Source organism: Gobius niger (genome assembly GCF_951799975.1).
Source record: "Gobius niger genome assembly, chromosome: 8".
In the NCBI taxonomy this organism is placed as follows: domain Eukaryota; kingdom Metazoa; phylum Chordata; class Actinopteri; order Gobiiformes; family Gobiidae; genus Gobius; species Gobius niger.
The window spans coordinates 12,327,641-12,341,882 of NC_136859.1; the positions used below are offsets into that span (position 1 = coordinate 12,327,641).

General features: G+C 40.9%; 1 protein-coding gene across 1 annotated transcript; it reads left to right on the top strand.

The window, feature by feature from the left end:
- The first annotated feature begins 826 nt into the window (after positions 1-826).
- khdc4 (KH domain containing 4, pre-mRNA splicing factor) lies at positions 827-8,346 on the top strand. The gene is made up of 14 exons (XM_079561668.1): positions 827-970; positions 1,232-1,409; positions 1,525-1,653; positions 1,725-1,804; positions 1,880-1,932; positions 2,019-2,188; positions 2,271-2,482; positions 3,535-3,595; positions 3,701-3,758; positions 3,934-4,187; positions 5,582-5,725; positions 6,267-6,376; positions 7,388-7,473; positions 8,123-8,346. Exons 1-14 carry the CDS (start codon positions 945-947, stop codon positions 8,338-8,340), a joined length of 1,779 nt encoding a protein of 592 aa, XP_079417794.1. The 5' UTR covers positions 827-944; the 3' UTR covers positions 8,341-8,346.
- Positions 8,347-14,242: the final 5,896 nt, after the last annotated feature.

Below are 14,242 nucleotides of genomic sequence, written 5' to 3' on the forward strand. Positions count from 1 at the left end.
GTGATATTTGTGAATGATTAAAGAGCAAATCCTATTTTGGTTCATTGTTCCATAAGTGTGTGTCATGTGGCTCTTGCATGATGAATGGTGGAAGCTCAAGTGCTGTTTGAAACAGTTCTGAAAGGCAGACAGGAGAAATTTAACTCGGGTCTCTGGTTGTTGAGTCTGGGGCCGAGTTCTCAACTTCCCAGTAACCTGTACCTTGTGAGGGGTATGTCTGTGAAGCAGTAACTCAACACCAGCATCTGAACAGTATAGAACATGCATCTATAGGCTCCTTGACCCACTATGTTCAAAGGTTTTCTATGGCCAAAACATTTAGTACAGGGTTGAATTCTCATCACTACTAAAATTATGACAGTGTTGTTCACAGTAACTTACCTCAGCCTGTGGTCACATGGGAAGCGTTTAAACCTGGTTCAAACAACAATCAAAAAGCATAGATCAGTGTTTGGCTATTTTTTCGGCTAAAATGCTTGCAACAAAATAAGAACACAGAGGTAACAGGTTACTTTACAATTAGTAATATTTACTTACTTATTTATTTATTTATTTACTAACCTTTGCAACAGCGAACTAAGACCGATTGTTGTATATCACTGACCTCGGTAGGAGCAGATCGGTGCAAGGTGGAGACAGTTGAAAGTAAAACTTCGGTGGGCTCAGGCTCAGGTATGGTCTTTTCAAAGGTGTATTTTTACAGTCTACGGTGCAAACCCGTGTATACAGTCTAAACCCGTGCAAACCTGCCGAGTTTAACCAGTTATACGCAGAGATTTGGCGGCCTCTAGCGGAGAACGAGCGGAAACACCTGCGCGCGCCCGGAAACGGAAGTGCAGCTTTGTTTGGTACAGAAACACAACATCAGAGCTACAACCAAAAAACCTACCAAAAAACCTACGCATTGACTTTTCTGCATCGGAAATTCACTAGACACATTATTTATGTCATTCGGTTCCCAAAACAGTGGGTGAGCATTAGGGGAATCGCGTTTTCCTTGTTTTCTTTATATTTTGTATCGCCTGTATGCTAGCTAGTAGAAAGCTGAATTTGTTAATTTAGTTATTTGTGGCTTTTCGCCGCACAGCACAAAGCACCAGTGCACACTTAAGTTAGTTCAGTGCACTGTTTGTCATAGATAAAAGATGATGTTATTGCATGTTTGGTAACGTATCCACCTCTTAAAATGTTGTGCAATAAGTTGTTCTTAATCCCCTGTTTACTGCCACAGTCGCCGGAGCAAATGGGACCAGCCTGGCCCTGGTTCTGGTGGGACGGGGGAGAGTGAGACTGCCCCGTCTGGAGCACTGGACGCTGCTGCAGCTGTGGCAGCAAAGATCAATGCCATGCTAGTGGCTAAGGGCAAGCTTAAACCGTCCCAGATCAGCACCCCAGGCCCGCTTGATAAGGTTATATACTAATACACAAAGTAAAACACTACAACACTTTTTTTTTTGCTGACCTTCACAGCCACAATGACCCACTGACCCACAATGCACAGCATAATTATTTTTGTTCATTTAGATCATGGTAGCTGGAAAATCCCCATTACTCTCAAAAGCCAAGGATGACCTGATAGTTGCAGAAGTGGAGATCAATGATGTGCCAATCACCTGCAGAAATCTTCTGACCCGAGGCCAAACACAGGATGAGGTTAGTGTATCAACACTTCATTTTTACTTTGGACCGTCTGCAAGGTGTCTAAAGTCTATTTCTGACTGTAGATCAGTAAAGTCAGCGGTGCAGCCGTTTCAACTCGGGGACGTTACATGGCGGCGGAAGAGAAATCCAAAGCACCTCCGGGGTAAATATTATTATTTATTAGTAGTTAATAATTGATGCAGTAGTTTGCTTATCAAATGGTTTGTCAACCCACCAGGGACAGACCCCTGTATCTACATGTTCAAGCTCAGACTCGAGAGCTCGTTGACAGTAAGTTACATCTTTTTTTTTTTTTTTTCATAAAAATGGTTGTTTTAGTTTAAACTGTTTCATTGGTGAAAAACTCATTCTTTTAGGGGCTGTGAATAGAATCAAAGAGATTATCACAAATGGAGTTGTAAAGGCTGCGACGGCTTCACCAGCTTCATCTTTTTCACAAAGTGGAGCCTCAGTAACGGTTTACCACCAGCCCAATGCTCCATCTACCCATCTGCCCATCCCTCACAAACCAAATCCTCAAACTGGGGTAAGGGTGACTGTGTAGTACATACCATCAACATCCCCTGATTTACATGGCACTACTATTATTTGCTGTCTTTTGTTTTCAGTTGCATTTTGTCCAGGATAAAGTGTTTGTTGGGCTTGACCAGGCTGTCCCAGGGTTTGTTGTGAAAGAGCGCGTTGAAGGCCCGGGCTGTTCGTACCTGCAGCACATTCAGGCAGAGACCGGGGCCAAAGTCTTCCTCAGAGGAAAGGGCTCTGGGTGTTTGGAGCCAGCTTCAGGGAGAGAGGCTTTTGAGCCCATGTATATCTATATCAGGTGAGCATTCTTGCCGGTCGTGGTTAAATGATAGTTAAAATTAGGTCAGAATCTTAATCTTAATCATGAATTATTGTAAATCAGATACATATGTTTTAGACTTCACTCACTCCTGTACCTTATGCTCAAGCCAGTTTCAACCTTGTGCATAAAAGAATCAGCTGTAGGTGAGGTAGTGGCTTCGCTGTTCTCCGGACACGTGCGTCTGCTGGCAGGGCGAGGTAGCAGAGACGCCGAGTTGGAAGCAGCAGGTTTCATGATCCTGTTTGTGCCTTGAATTGTGTAATCTGGCATAACATTTCACCAAACTACTTTAGCAAACACAGGAAGATGTCTTGTTAGTTCAGCACCTTGGGAGTGTTTACCATTACAACTAGTTACAGCCTCAAGCAACAATGAAGAGCCTTGCCAAATGTTTTGTCAACCGGATCTTATGTATTGTCTCGTGGAATTTGTTCCTCAGCCCACAGCTAGTGATTAGTCTGACTTTATCGATTTACTATTTTTAATCTGATCACAACTCATCTATTTATTTGTTTACCTCTAAGGAGTAATATAAACTCTACTTCTTCTGAGAGTTCACACTTAACTTTGACAAACCTGTCTGTCTCTGAGCCGACCAATAGGATCAGTAAGTTGGGAAAAATGGACTGTGTGTCTGTTTGATTTTCAAGGGACTGTACAGAGTTTAAAAATGTCAAAATGATGTAATTTCCTCCCCCTTCATGTTCCAACAATGTCCTAATGTGTAGAATGAGCCCAGACCTGTTCACCACAACTGCCTCTAAAATCCTGCACTGTCACTCAGGAAGGTGTTAATTCGGGTCCAAAGTGCCTCATGCACGAGCGTAATATAGCAGGTGCAGTTACTCGTATGACCTGAGGTGGCAGTAGTGAGTATAAAATGGCTAACTTGCATCTAGCCCCTTTAAGTTTACCAAAAATATTGAATTGCAACATACACAAAATATTATTGCAACATCCTTCCATTAGTTTGTGTCATTCTTGCACAATTTTTATTAAATAGATCTGATCTTTGTGTTTGTCTTTAGTCATTCTAAACCAGAAGGACTGGCAGCAGCAAAAACTCTCTGTGAGAATCTACTCCACACAGTAAGAACTTTTTAAACTATTTTCTCACGTAAAATATAACCACACATGTTTCTGTGTTTTTATCATTTTGACATGACTTTAAACTCGGTCTTGCTATTTTTCTAGGTCCATACAGAATATTCCCGGTTTCTCAGTCAAATGAACACCATAATGCCAGTACAAGGTACAGTATATCCCTAATAACACGTTAATGTTATACATATTTTTAATGAAGCAGTAACCTAAGATACTGTAAGTTCACCCCTGTACGCTCTAATATTTACACAGCTCATCATAGACTTTCCTTTGATGTGTACTGCACCCTGTTTTGACTCTCCGCTCTGTACGTGCTCTCACAGGCTTCACTCCGCCTTCGTTGGTGAACGGGATGCCGCCTCACCCTCCGTACCCATACCCTGCTGCTGGGTATTCGCCTGGTTACCCTGTGCCTGCTGCTGCCCCTCAGCCCCAGCCTGTGCCCGCCCCGTACACTGTGCCCCCACACATAAACCCTGCTCCGGCCGTAACTCCTCCGTATCCACAGCCCGCAGCTCACGCTCCGACGCCCAATTCTGTGTCTGCTCCTCTGGCACCCCCAGGAACAATACCTCAGGTCAGGCCAAACAGCTACTTTTTAACACATTATGGATATGACTACAGATGAGTTGGGTTCACTTTCTCAAAATTTAAATTCTAAATCACCAGTGGCTTTATTTTATGTTGCACTATTTTCCAAACAAACAGAAATCCAGTGTTTCAGCCTGATTATTTTCATTTGTGTGTGCTGTCCCTATACCGATGCCTTTAAGAGGGGGTATTATGCTTTTTACAGGTATCTGGTTATAATCTCAAACACATCTTGATCACTATCTTCCACTTTGTTGATTCCAAAATGCGATATTGATCTGGAGCGGCTTACACACATTCTCCTGCACTTATACTTCCTGGTTCTACGAGAGCTCTGTCCCTGAACCCGGATAACAGCCTGATCTCCCTGCTGGATTCAGGGAATACAACTGAGAATAATAAACCTGACTCCCCCCTCCTGCTGTAGTAGTATGTATTGTGTATTTTTGTTGATGTGGCAGCTGGACGGTACAAAGGAAAATTTCACTGCATAAGATGCTACTGTATGTATATGTATGTGTGTCAAATAAACTAAACTACACTAACTCACTAAGCCCCTTCTTCTCCCCTCGCTGACCTTCTCCTTGGTGCTGTCAATGAGAAAATAGGAGCGTTAAAGTTAAGGTGTACTTTATTGTCCCTGTAGGGAAATTTTTCCCCTGCATTTGGCCCATCCTTCGATGCCGCCGGGGCGACTCGTCAGGAGCCGTGGGCTTCACAGCCAGACTAATGGTCAGAATCACCTGGCTGGAGGATTAACAGATTGTGCATGTTTTCTGTTGATGGGGACACAGGGAGAGAAACATAAAGGCCCGTATGGTCCGGGAATCGAACCCAGTGAGACAAGAGCGCTAACCTCCTGTTGCCATTGTATGAACTTTCGGCACAAAGCATAGTCACAACGATGAGGGGACAACACTATAACATGGTAAAATGCCCTGAAAGAGTCGGCTTTGCATAATACCCCCCTTTAATGCTCCGACAACATTTATGGCCATTGGCCTCATGCCTGATATATTTGATTTCTCCTCCAATATGTTGTAAAAGAACAGAAGACCGTTGTGCATCCAAGTATAAAGCCTTTCTATCGATCATGAATTAGCAGGTCAGTTGTTCCCATTACTGCGACAGTATTGCGAAGTAACATGTTTCTGTGAATAAATCAACTTTTTTTTAACCAGTAATCAGTATTTGATTTGAACATGTTAATCACATCATAGATCTGTGAACTCGGACAGGTGTAATGTACACACAATAATGATAAAAAAAATCCTGCTTACCCCTCCTTTAACCATTCACACACATGCTCTGATCCGACTATTGGTGTTTTATGAACCTTGTGTCACACTAACAAAAATGTTTTTCCCTTTTATTTTGCAGACCCTTCCCTCTGTAATTTTTCCACCAACAGCCTCCACGATACCTAAATCCACAGCCTCCTCAGCCCCAGTGAACCCACCGCAGAAAAGACGTTTCAGAGAAGAGGTGCCGGACGAGAGGGACACTGGACTGCTGGGATATCAGGTGAATATTTGATTGATTACCCTCTTGTTTTTGAACAGATCATTACTTTTCACTACTAATTAATTACTCCTAGGTCATACCCTTTTTTAATAACTCCTGTATTGATACCATTTACTAAAACAGAAATGTAGCACACTGAGATTAAGGGCATGAAACGGTGACAGATAATTTCTTCATGATTAAGGCAATGTTTGGAGCTAATAATAACTTGGGAAAAGAAGAGGTTTTTGATCTGATGGTTCTCAAAGGGTGGTTTAGGTACCTCTGGTGGGTATTTAGGTTCTTCTTCACTGTTGGGTCTCTTGTTTGGAACTATTGGTCCTGATTCAGCCCTAGCTTAGACCTGATTCACTCCAGTTTTATCCCTGCTGTAGTCCTGGTTTAGGCCTGATTGTGTTCGGAGGGACATTTTTCTTTAGTGGTGCTTCTTGAGAAAAGTTTGGAAACCTCCATACACTGACAATAGTGACGGGTCTACTGAAAGGACAGGGCTTAGTTGAGGTTGTCTGCTAATGGCACTTGTGTGTTTTTCTGCTCATAGCATGGACCCATTCATATGACTAATTTAGGTGCAGGCTTCCCAGTGGGCACTTCAGAGACCATGGGACCCCAACCTCAGAGTTCCTCTGGCCCGGCGAGTGAGAGGGACAGGTGAATGCATTTTATATAAACAATCTTTTGCAGAAGTGAGGGGTGGGCGATATGACAATATTAGACTGCCTTATGACCTCCAGGACTAACAATCTGTCATTTTTGTGAAATTGTTTTATAATCTAAAGCAGTGGTTCCCAGCCTGGGGGGGCGGGGGGCGCCTGGGATTGCAAGGGGGGCCCAGAGCTTTGTCTGGTCAGAGTATCAGGTCATAATTGATAGTATTTGAGCAAACTAAATGGTTAAAGATCATCAAATATGACTGCGAAGGGGCAGAGAACACTCAAATTGAAAGGAATAGGCCATCATTTTTCCATATTGAGATACGTTCTTACCTGAGCTTAGACGCGTTGATGTGTACCTGTCTGGTCTCTGCGTGTGTGCTCAGTCACGCAAAAATATCAAAGTTTTAGCCACTTCTCCTCTCCTTTTTGGGGTCAAACGGGGTGAAGGTAGAAGCGACCAAGCTCTTCCACGTTTTCCCTATTTGAATACGGTTACATGAGTAGTTACACGATCCAAGACACAAAATTAAACATGTCGATTTTCTAAGCGGATAAAAAGGGTACTATATTGTAAGGCGTAATAACACCTTAGAAGCACTTCGACATCCGCGCAGTAATATCTTCACTCCTATATAATCCTCTGCGCTGTACTTGGATCGTGTAACTTTGTATGTAACCGTATTCAAATAGGGAAAACGTGGAAGAGCTTGGTCGCTTCTACCGTCACCCCGTTTTACCCCAAAAAGGAGAGGAGGGGAGGCTAAATGCTAACAACATCTTTGGTCTTTTTGAGCGACTGAGCGCACGCACAAAGACCAGACGGGTAAGCATCAACTCGTCTAAGCTCAGGTAAGAACATATCTCAGTATGGAAAAACGGTGGCCTATCTCCCTCAAATCACAATCGTAAAATTTGTAATATTCTTTTTTGTCATATCGCCCACCCCTGAGGCCATTCCATATTTACTTCCTCCACTTAATTTACATTTTATGCTTATGCTTTTCAGTCGGCAGCTAATGCCTCCACCACTGTTGCCTGTGAACGTGGTTAGACCGAGGATGGACGAGAGAACAATGCCCCAAGGACCAATGGGTAGGAGATCATTCATTTCACACATACTAGGAAAAAACTGAATTCAGCCTTCCTGACTTTAGTTTGAGGTCTCAACAAGGACGGGGCAGGCGATCTATTTACTTACGAGGCTTTAGACCTGATTTGTATTTATTTATTTTATTTCGCCAGTATTTTTTCCTTTCATTTAAGAGATTAGACAATTACAAACAGGCCTTTACGCTTCTTATGATTCTTCCAGGACTCTGCTGCTGTGACTAGAAACCGTCCGATAGTGAGATGGACGTCTTTGTTTTCTGTCCGTTGATATTGTTTAAAGTAAAATCGCCCTTGTTTCCCTTTCAGGTGACTCTTTCTGTTTGAAATCCTTCAGGACTAATGAAAACTTCTCCTGTTTTTGTGTTTTCTCTCTTCTCTCTGTGTTCTCTTCTCTTTCATGTGTCTCTGTGGGATTCTGGACGCTGCCACTGGGGGGCGCCACTGACACGGTGCTGCCGCGCGCACGATTTGATGTCCTTTTTAATGGGCCCCCTCCATCACAACTGCGATTCAACTAACTATTAACCATTTGATTCTCTTTTATCTATGTTTTACAATTGAAAATCGGTGTTTGTCGTTTCTCTCTTGCTTCCGCTCCCCGTTTCTCTCTTTGTTGCTTTTCTTTTCTCAGAGCCCACAGTCAAAAGAATAAAAACAGGTTTGGTAGCATACACAGGAGATTCGTCCGATGAAGAGGAAGACCACTCCACCGCCAGAGCTCCAGGTCCAGGGAGTGTCGGGGCGGTCTCATCCACCTCTCAGAGCTTCCGCAGTCCGCTCCCTCCACCCCCGCCTCGTCCCAAAACACAGGCACAGCAACCTTCTATGCCTTTTTGGATGGCTCCCTAAGGTGTTCCTACCTCTACACTTCTTATTTCTGAACACTAATGTGAGCCACTTTCCCCAGAGAACATGTAAATAAAAAACATCATCAGAATTCTTTCTTTCCTGTGTCCACTTTATATAGTTTAACTCTCATTTTAAAAAAACTTTGTAAGCTTCTATAAATTAAACTTTTTTAATACTGAATAAAAAACCAGGCAACAATGATGAACAAAACCCCCCAAAAAACAAGGCTTTTGTCCTTTGTCACCGATGATCTACCATTGGTTTTCAAAACAATTAGGCTACATGAATGTGGAGTTAAGATTGTTCATGGAGAGTCAAGCTTTTTGTAAATTAAAAATTATTTATCAACATTTAAGCGTCTGTCTTTATTTTCTTAGAGAAAAGAAATCGATTATTGAAATAGTCGGCTATTTTAGTAATCGATTAATCGTTTTCTAGAAAACAAATAAATAGAGTAAAAATGACATGAAAGTTGTGTATTTTTTATGAAAACCTACTTTGTTAGGATCTTTTACTTAAAATAGGTTAGGGTCTGTAGTGTTTTGTACATTGAAAATTTCATAAATGTCAGTCTGTGTCTCATCCAATCAGAAGCAGAATTAGCGCCACGAGCCGCCAACAAACATTAACTAAGTTTACTCAACATGTCCTCAAGTGATGCCTCTTTAGCGTTATGTGTAAAAAAATCAGCAGATTAATTGATTATTGAATGTAGGCCAGGGTTAGGCAAGTTTTGTTGGCGGAGGGCCGATTATTTTCTTTATTGTAAATAGACCAAGGGCCGAAGCCGCTGATTATTAGCCCAAAGTAAAGCACAACACTAGAAAAATGACCATTTAAAATGAGATAAATGACTTAAAATTGCTTGAATTAAAGTTCTTCTGTGTTGAATTTGAGTCGGTTTGAACTAATCCGAGATACAAATGCGCCAATGGAACAAGAATAAAACCCACTTGAAATCAGACAAATAATTGTTTTTCACTTGAAATTACACAAAATTATCTGAATTAAGAGAATAACTACTACTAAGGTTTTATCTCATTTAAGACCAGACCAAATCTACTCAAACCTTTGATTTAATCTGTTCATTCAAGTAGTAATTTATGTCATTTCTTCCTTAAAACGATTATTCTTTTTCCAGTGCACTTCTTTCAAATGCTAGTGTTGTAGCTACATATTACCTATATCAGTGTTTTTCAACCTTTTTTGAGCCAAGGCACATTTTTTTCATTGAAAAAATCACGAGGCACACCACCAGCAGAAAATGTTAAAAATTTGAACTCTGTAGCCTATATTCAGTCGTTCTCATCAAAGTGTCTTGAATAGGAACACCATATAGTCTCGCTCGCCACAGTGTCTCAATGCATCACTAATTCTCTTGTCTCAAAGAAATTAACTACCTGATATGGAAGAGTAATATATGGTTACTCTGCCGATCACTAGACAGCACAGACACTCGAAAACAGTACATTATTTGTGGATAATAATGCATTTGTTTTCAAAAAAACAACTAGGTGAAATTGGATAATTTCCCAAGGCACACCAGACAATATCTCACGGCACACTAGTGTGCCACGGCACAGTGGTTGAAAAACACTGACCTATATGACCTAACTGGGTGCATTGACATTAGGCTATTTCTACCTTTTTTTCTCCCATTTAACTCTAATAATGTTAAAAGTACTCTTTGATTTGTGTAATAATGTTTCATGGCCGTCTTAGGAGGCTGGGAAGAATGATACAATATATTATTTGCCCTCCCTGTCTCTTTCACTCAGTTGTGTCCAAACGCCTTGACAATTTGTTCAAAAACACTTTCTCTAAAAGCAGGCCTGTCTTCTGTAGGGAACAAAATATATGTCAGAACGTCATAACATGTACTAAAACATAGCATTTACTGTTCATTTTATGAGGGTTATACAAGGCTACTGAGGGACTATTTATAGCGGAGTATAACCCACCATAGCCTTCCCACCCAGGACACAACAGGAGCGGAGTGACACAAATCCTCATTAAAGTCCCATCTGCCGAGGCTCCAACAGCCACTGAAAATGTCCCGTCTGCAAGACAGTTTTACAGCATCCACAATCTGATGAAGCTTAATTGATGTCAAATCAAGTGGGCCTACATGCCACGCTTGAAAGGAAATGAAATTAACAAGGACTTCCGATACTTTTCTGAGCAAGTAGTGACATTTTGATTGCTAATTCAACATTATAGTGATCTTCTCCTGTGTCAGTCGAACAACACGGAACCAGTAACTGCACGGACAGGTTCAGCTGGGACCAAAGAAGGACTGGGCTTCATGACGCTGCGTTTGCGGTGAGGACAGACGCACCAGTCTCACACTTTTGCACTTTCAATATTGGGAAGTTACATTAGTCAATCAGCATGGGCCAAACCTGCCGATGTGGTTGTTGTGCATGGCGGTATTGGCTACAATTGAGCTGTGAGGCACATACAACAACTCAAAACAAAAGCCCCATTTCGACAGCACTAGACCAGTTCGGTTCACTTGAGACCGGTTCATTTAGGGAGGGGCAGCGCCCGCAAGTTTGTGTTTCAGGTGTCTTTAAAGGGACTATAAGGAGTTTAAAAATGTTTAACTTAAGTATTTTCCTCCCCCTTTATGTTCCAGCCATGTCCTAATGTGTAGAATGAGTCCAGACATATTCACCACAACTGCCTCTAAAATCCTGCACTGTCACTCAAAAAGGTGTTACTTCGGTCCAAAGTGCCGTCATGCACGAGCTTAATATAGAAGGTGCAGTTACACGTATGACCTGAGGTGGCAGTAGTGAGCACAAAATGGCTAACTTGCATCTAAAGTGGTCTGGGTCGTTATGGGAGTGGCCAAGGACATTCATATGCATGTGGCAACAACAACCACAGCTTGATTTCACTGCTTTAGTGAATTCTACAATAAAAGAGGGAGATACGAGGCCTTGCTCCTCTCATTTGGGCAATAAGAAACAATGTATGGGCAAACTGCAAATCAAACTTGAAAACTTGAGCAGTAGATACTGTCATAAATATGAGGGAAAATATATAATTGAATTGAATGATTTCACATCAAAAACAGGCATAGGTTGTGAATAGAGATGGCAAAAAATGCCAGTCATGATAAAGCCTTTTGAAGAGAAAGAAACTTTGAATATGCAAGCTGACTATTGGCCTGACCAATCAGAGTGGTGACAAGCCCCCCCCCCAAACCGGTCTAGTTTGCAAACCGCTCCAGACCCCATGGCTAAAGTGGTCTGGGACTGGAGCGGTTTGGAGCCCCCTTTTGGAGTGGAGCAGTTCACTTTTGGCTGTGGAAACACCTTCAAACCGCTCCGGTCCGTTCCGGTCTGGTCCTGTCGAAATGGGGCTAAAGAGTGACATTAGGTGGTCTTTCTGTTTTAGTTAATCTGGGAGAATATTATTATATTTAAAGGAACAGGCCACCATTTTCCCACACTGTGATATGTTCTTACCTGAGCTTAGACGAGTTGATGCGTACCTGTCTGAACTTGAACCTGAAATGTATTCGGAGGTGAGACCTGTTCTGGAAAGTCAGAAAAATCTGTGTTTTTTGTTTTATTTATTATTTATATAGATCATGACTGCACCAACCAAGACAACCATGAATTTAAGTAAAACTAAACTAGCAGGTAAGTGGAAGAAGATAGAAGAAGCCAGTTTACACCGGCAAAAGAAATCTACAGTACCGCACCCAGTGAACTTGGATTACAATCAAAATAACAAATCAAATAACAAGTAGCTCAAGTCAATGTCAAAATTAATAAAAAATACCCTATAATTTTAAACAAAAACGCTATTTTTAAAATATCTTTGATTTAATCGATTTAATTATTGGGGTCGGTAAACATTTTTTGGCCTTTGTTTCACTAATGGGTGTTTGTGGTCACTAGAAACAAACAGCATTACATTTACCTTTTGTTTTTAAAAGATTTTGAAATGTGTTGTAGAATAAGCTTTGTTCACGTCGCACTCATATTTAATGTCTTACATTTTTGCAGCTGAGTGGGGGGTCCTCCCACTCAAAACCTTCCATTTGACATCTATGTTGAGTAAAATATATTTTGTTTTGTTTTGTAAAAGGAAACTAGTTATCAGATGTGACAGGTATTTATTGACAGCTCCAAGTGCCAATCGAACTCCCATCAACAGTGACACCTGTGCCACGCTTTGCCCACCCCTGTACTCCATAAAATATCATAAATTCATTCTTTAAATCTAATTAGGAAATGATGTATTTTGTATATATTGCATATTTTATATATGAAGACAGGACAGTGAAAGCTTACATGTCTTTATTATTTTACAATGATTGAAACAAATGATGGGAACTTGACATCTTTGAGAAGGCCCACTAACTAAAAACTAAAAAGCAAAATTGCATCCCTGATAGTGGAGTCTGTCCACAGAAGCAGACCCGTGTCCCTTCACCAAAGCCAAGGAAAAGAACAGCTCACATAAAAGACACGCACTTCACAGATTTACCCTCCCATTCGTTTAATAAACACGAGACATCAGCATCATTCATGCACAGGATCCTTGTCAGTAGGACAGATTCCCATAAGGCTAGTAACTTACAATCATGGCTATATCTTCACTAGGGCTGGGCACCGTTTAATGTTTTAGGTACAATAATACCCAAACCTAAACCATTTTTTCTTGTGGCGCCACTTTGGAAAATTGCCTGATCTGGCAATTTTCTACAATCAGTTTTGTGCTTTTCGTTTTATAATCACGTTTTAATTCACTGTGTACATGTGTTCAGGAACATTAACATGTGAGACAGTAAATGTTTCTGGACTGACACAGGAATCACATGCGGTTTGTAAAAAAAAGGAACTAAATTCATCAGACTGGACTCTTTATCTTAATAATTGCAGCCTCTTTGATTTTCTTGTGCTGGGGCTGGCAAGTCATTTTCTAAAGCTGTTAAAACTCATAGATTTTTATTTGTTTGTTTGTTTGTTTATTTATTTATTTATTTTTTCGAAAGTTGTACCAAACCAGAATCCTTAACAGTACCCATCATTAACCCAGCACCCAGCCCAATTCACTTTCATTCACTTTATGCCACACGTCAATAAAGCTAACCTTATATTTGCCCCAAAGTGTCTTACACAGCACCCAACAATATCTTGTATTTCTCTCATTTAGTGCAATGCTCCAGAATTCCTGAGAATAGTTACAGCACAACGAAAAAAAAAAAAAATCTAAGGCATTTTTATTCCAATATACATATTTCTCTGTACTAAAATGTGGACTTTGATATTCTCTGTTTATTTATATATTTTAGCTTTTGTCTAATCACAGTCTTAAATGGTAGGTTTATAAAATAGATGCTATAAAAGGCAGAAAGCTCTCAAATCTCATAGTGCAAATAAACAGAATTTAGAAGGTACAAAGCAGATAAGACCAACCAGTTACGCGTTTACACTCACGGTGGAAATTTAAAAAAAAAGACATCTTCCCAACCCATTATTGCATTATTGAAAAAAATGTTAAATTATTTGTATTAAATCTTCTGATGCTGGGGTGAGCAATATACACGTTATACGTTGGGCCTCATCACCCACCCCTGTTTGGAGCAACAAAATAGTTTTTGGTCATGAAAGGAAGACTTCGAGAATGGCCCCTTCGATGGAGGTCAACAGTCCGTCACTTTGAAACCCACTCTGGTTCAAGAAAGAAAACACCCTTTCTTTCTTCCTTTTAAACTTTCTGAAAATTCAAACACATAGTTCAGAAGCTCATCAGCTGCAGTGTTGTTGGGATTACTTCATAAAAGCAATATAAAGGTTTAAGCCAGTTTGTGTAGGTTTGCTCCACTTAGTTTTTCACAGATTGAGAACAAATAAGAGACCACAATGTAGCTTTGAAAGAG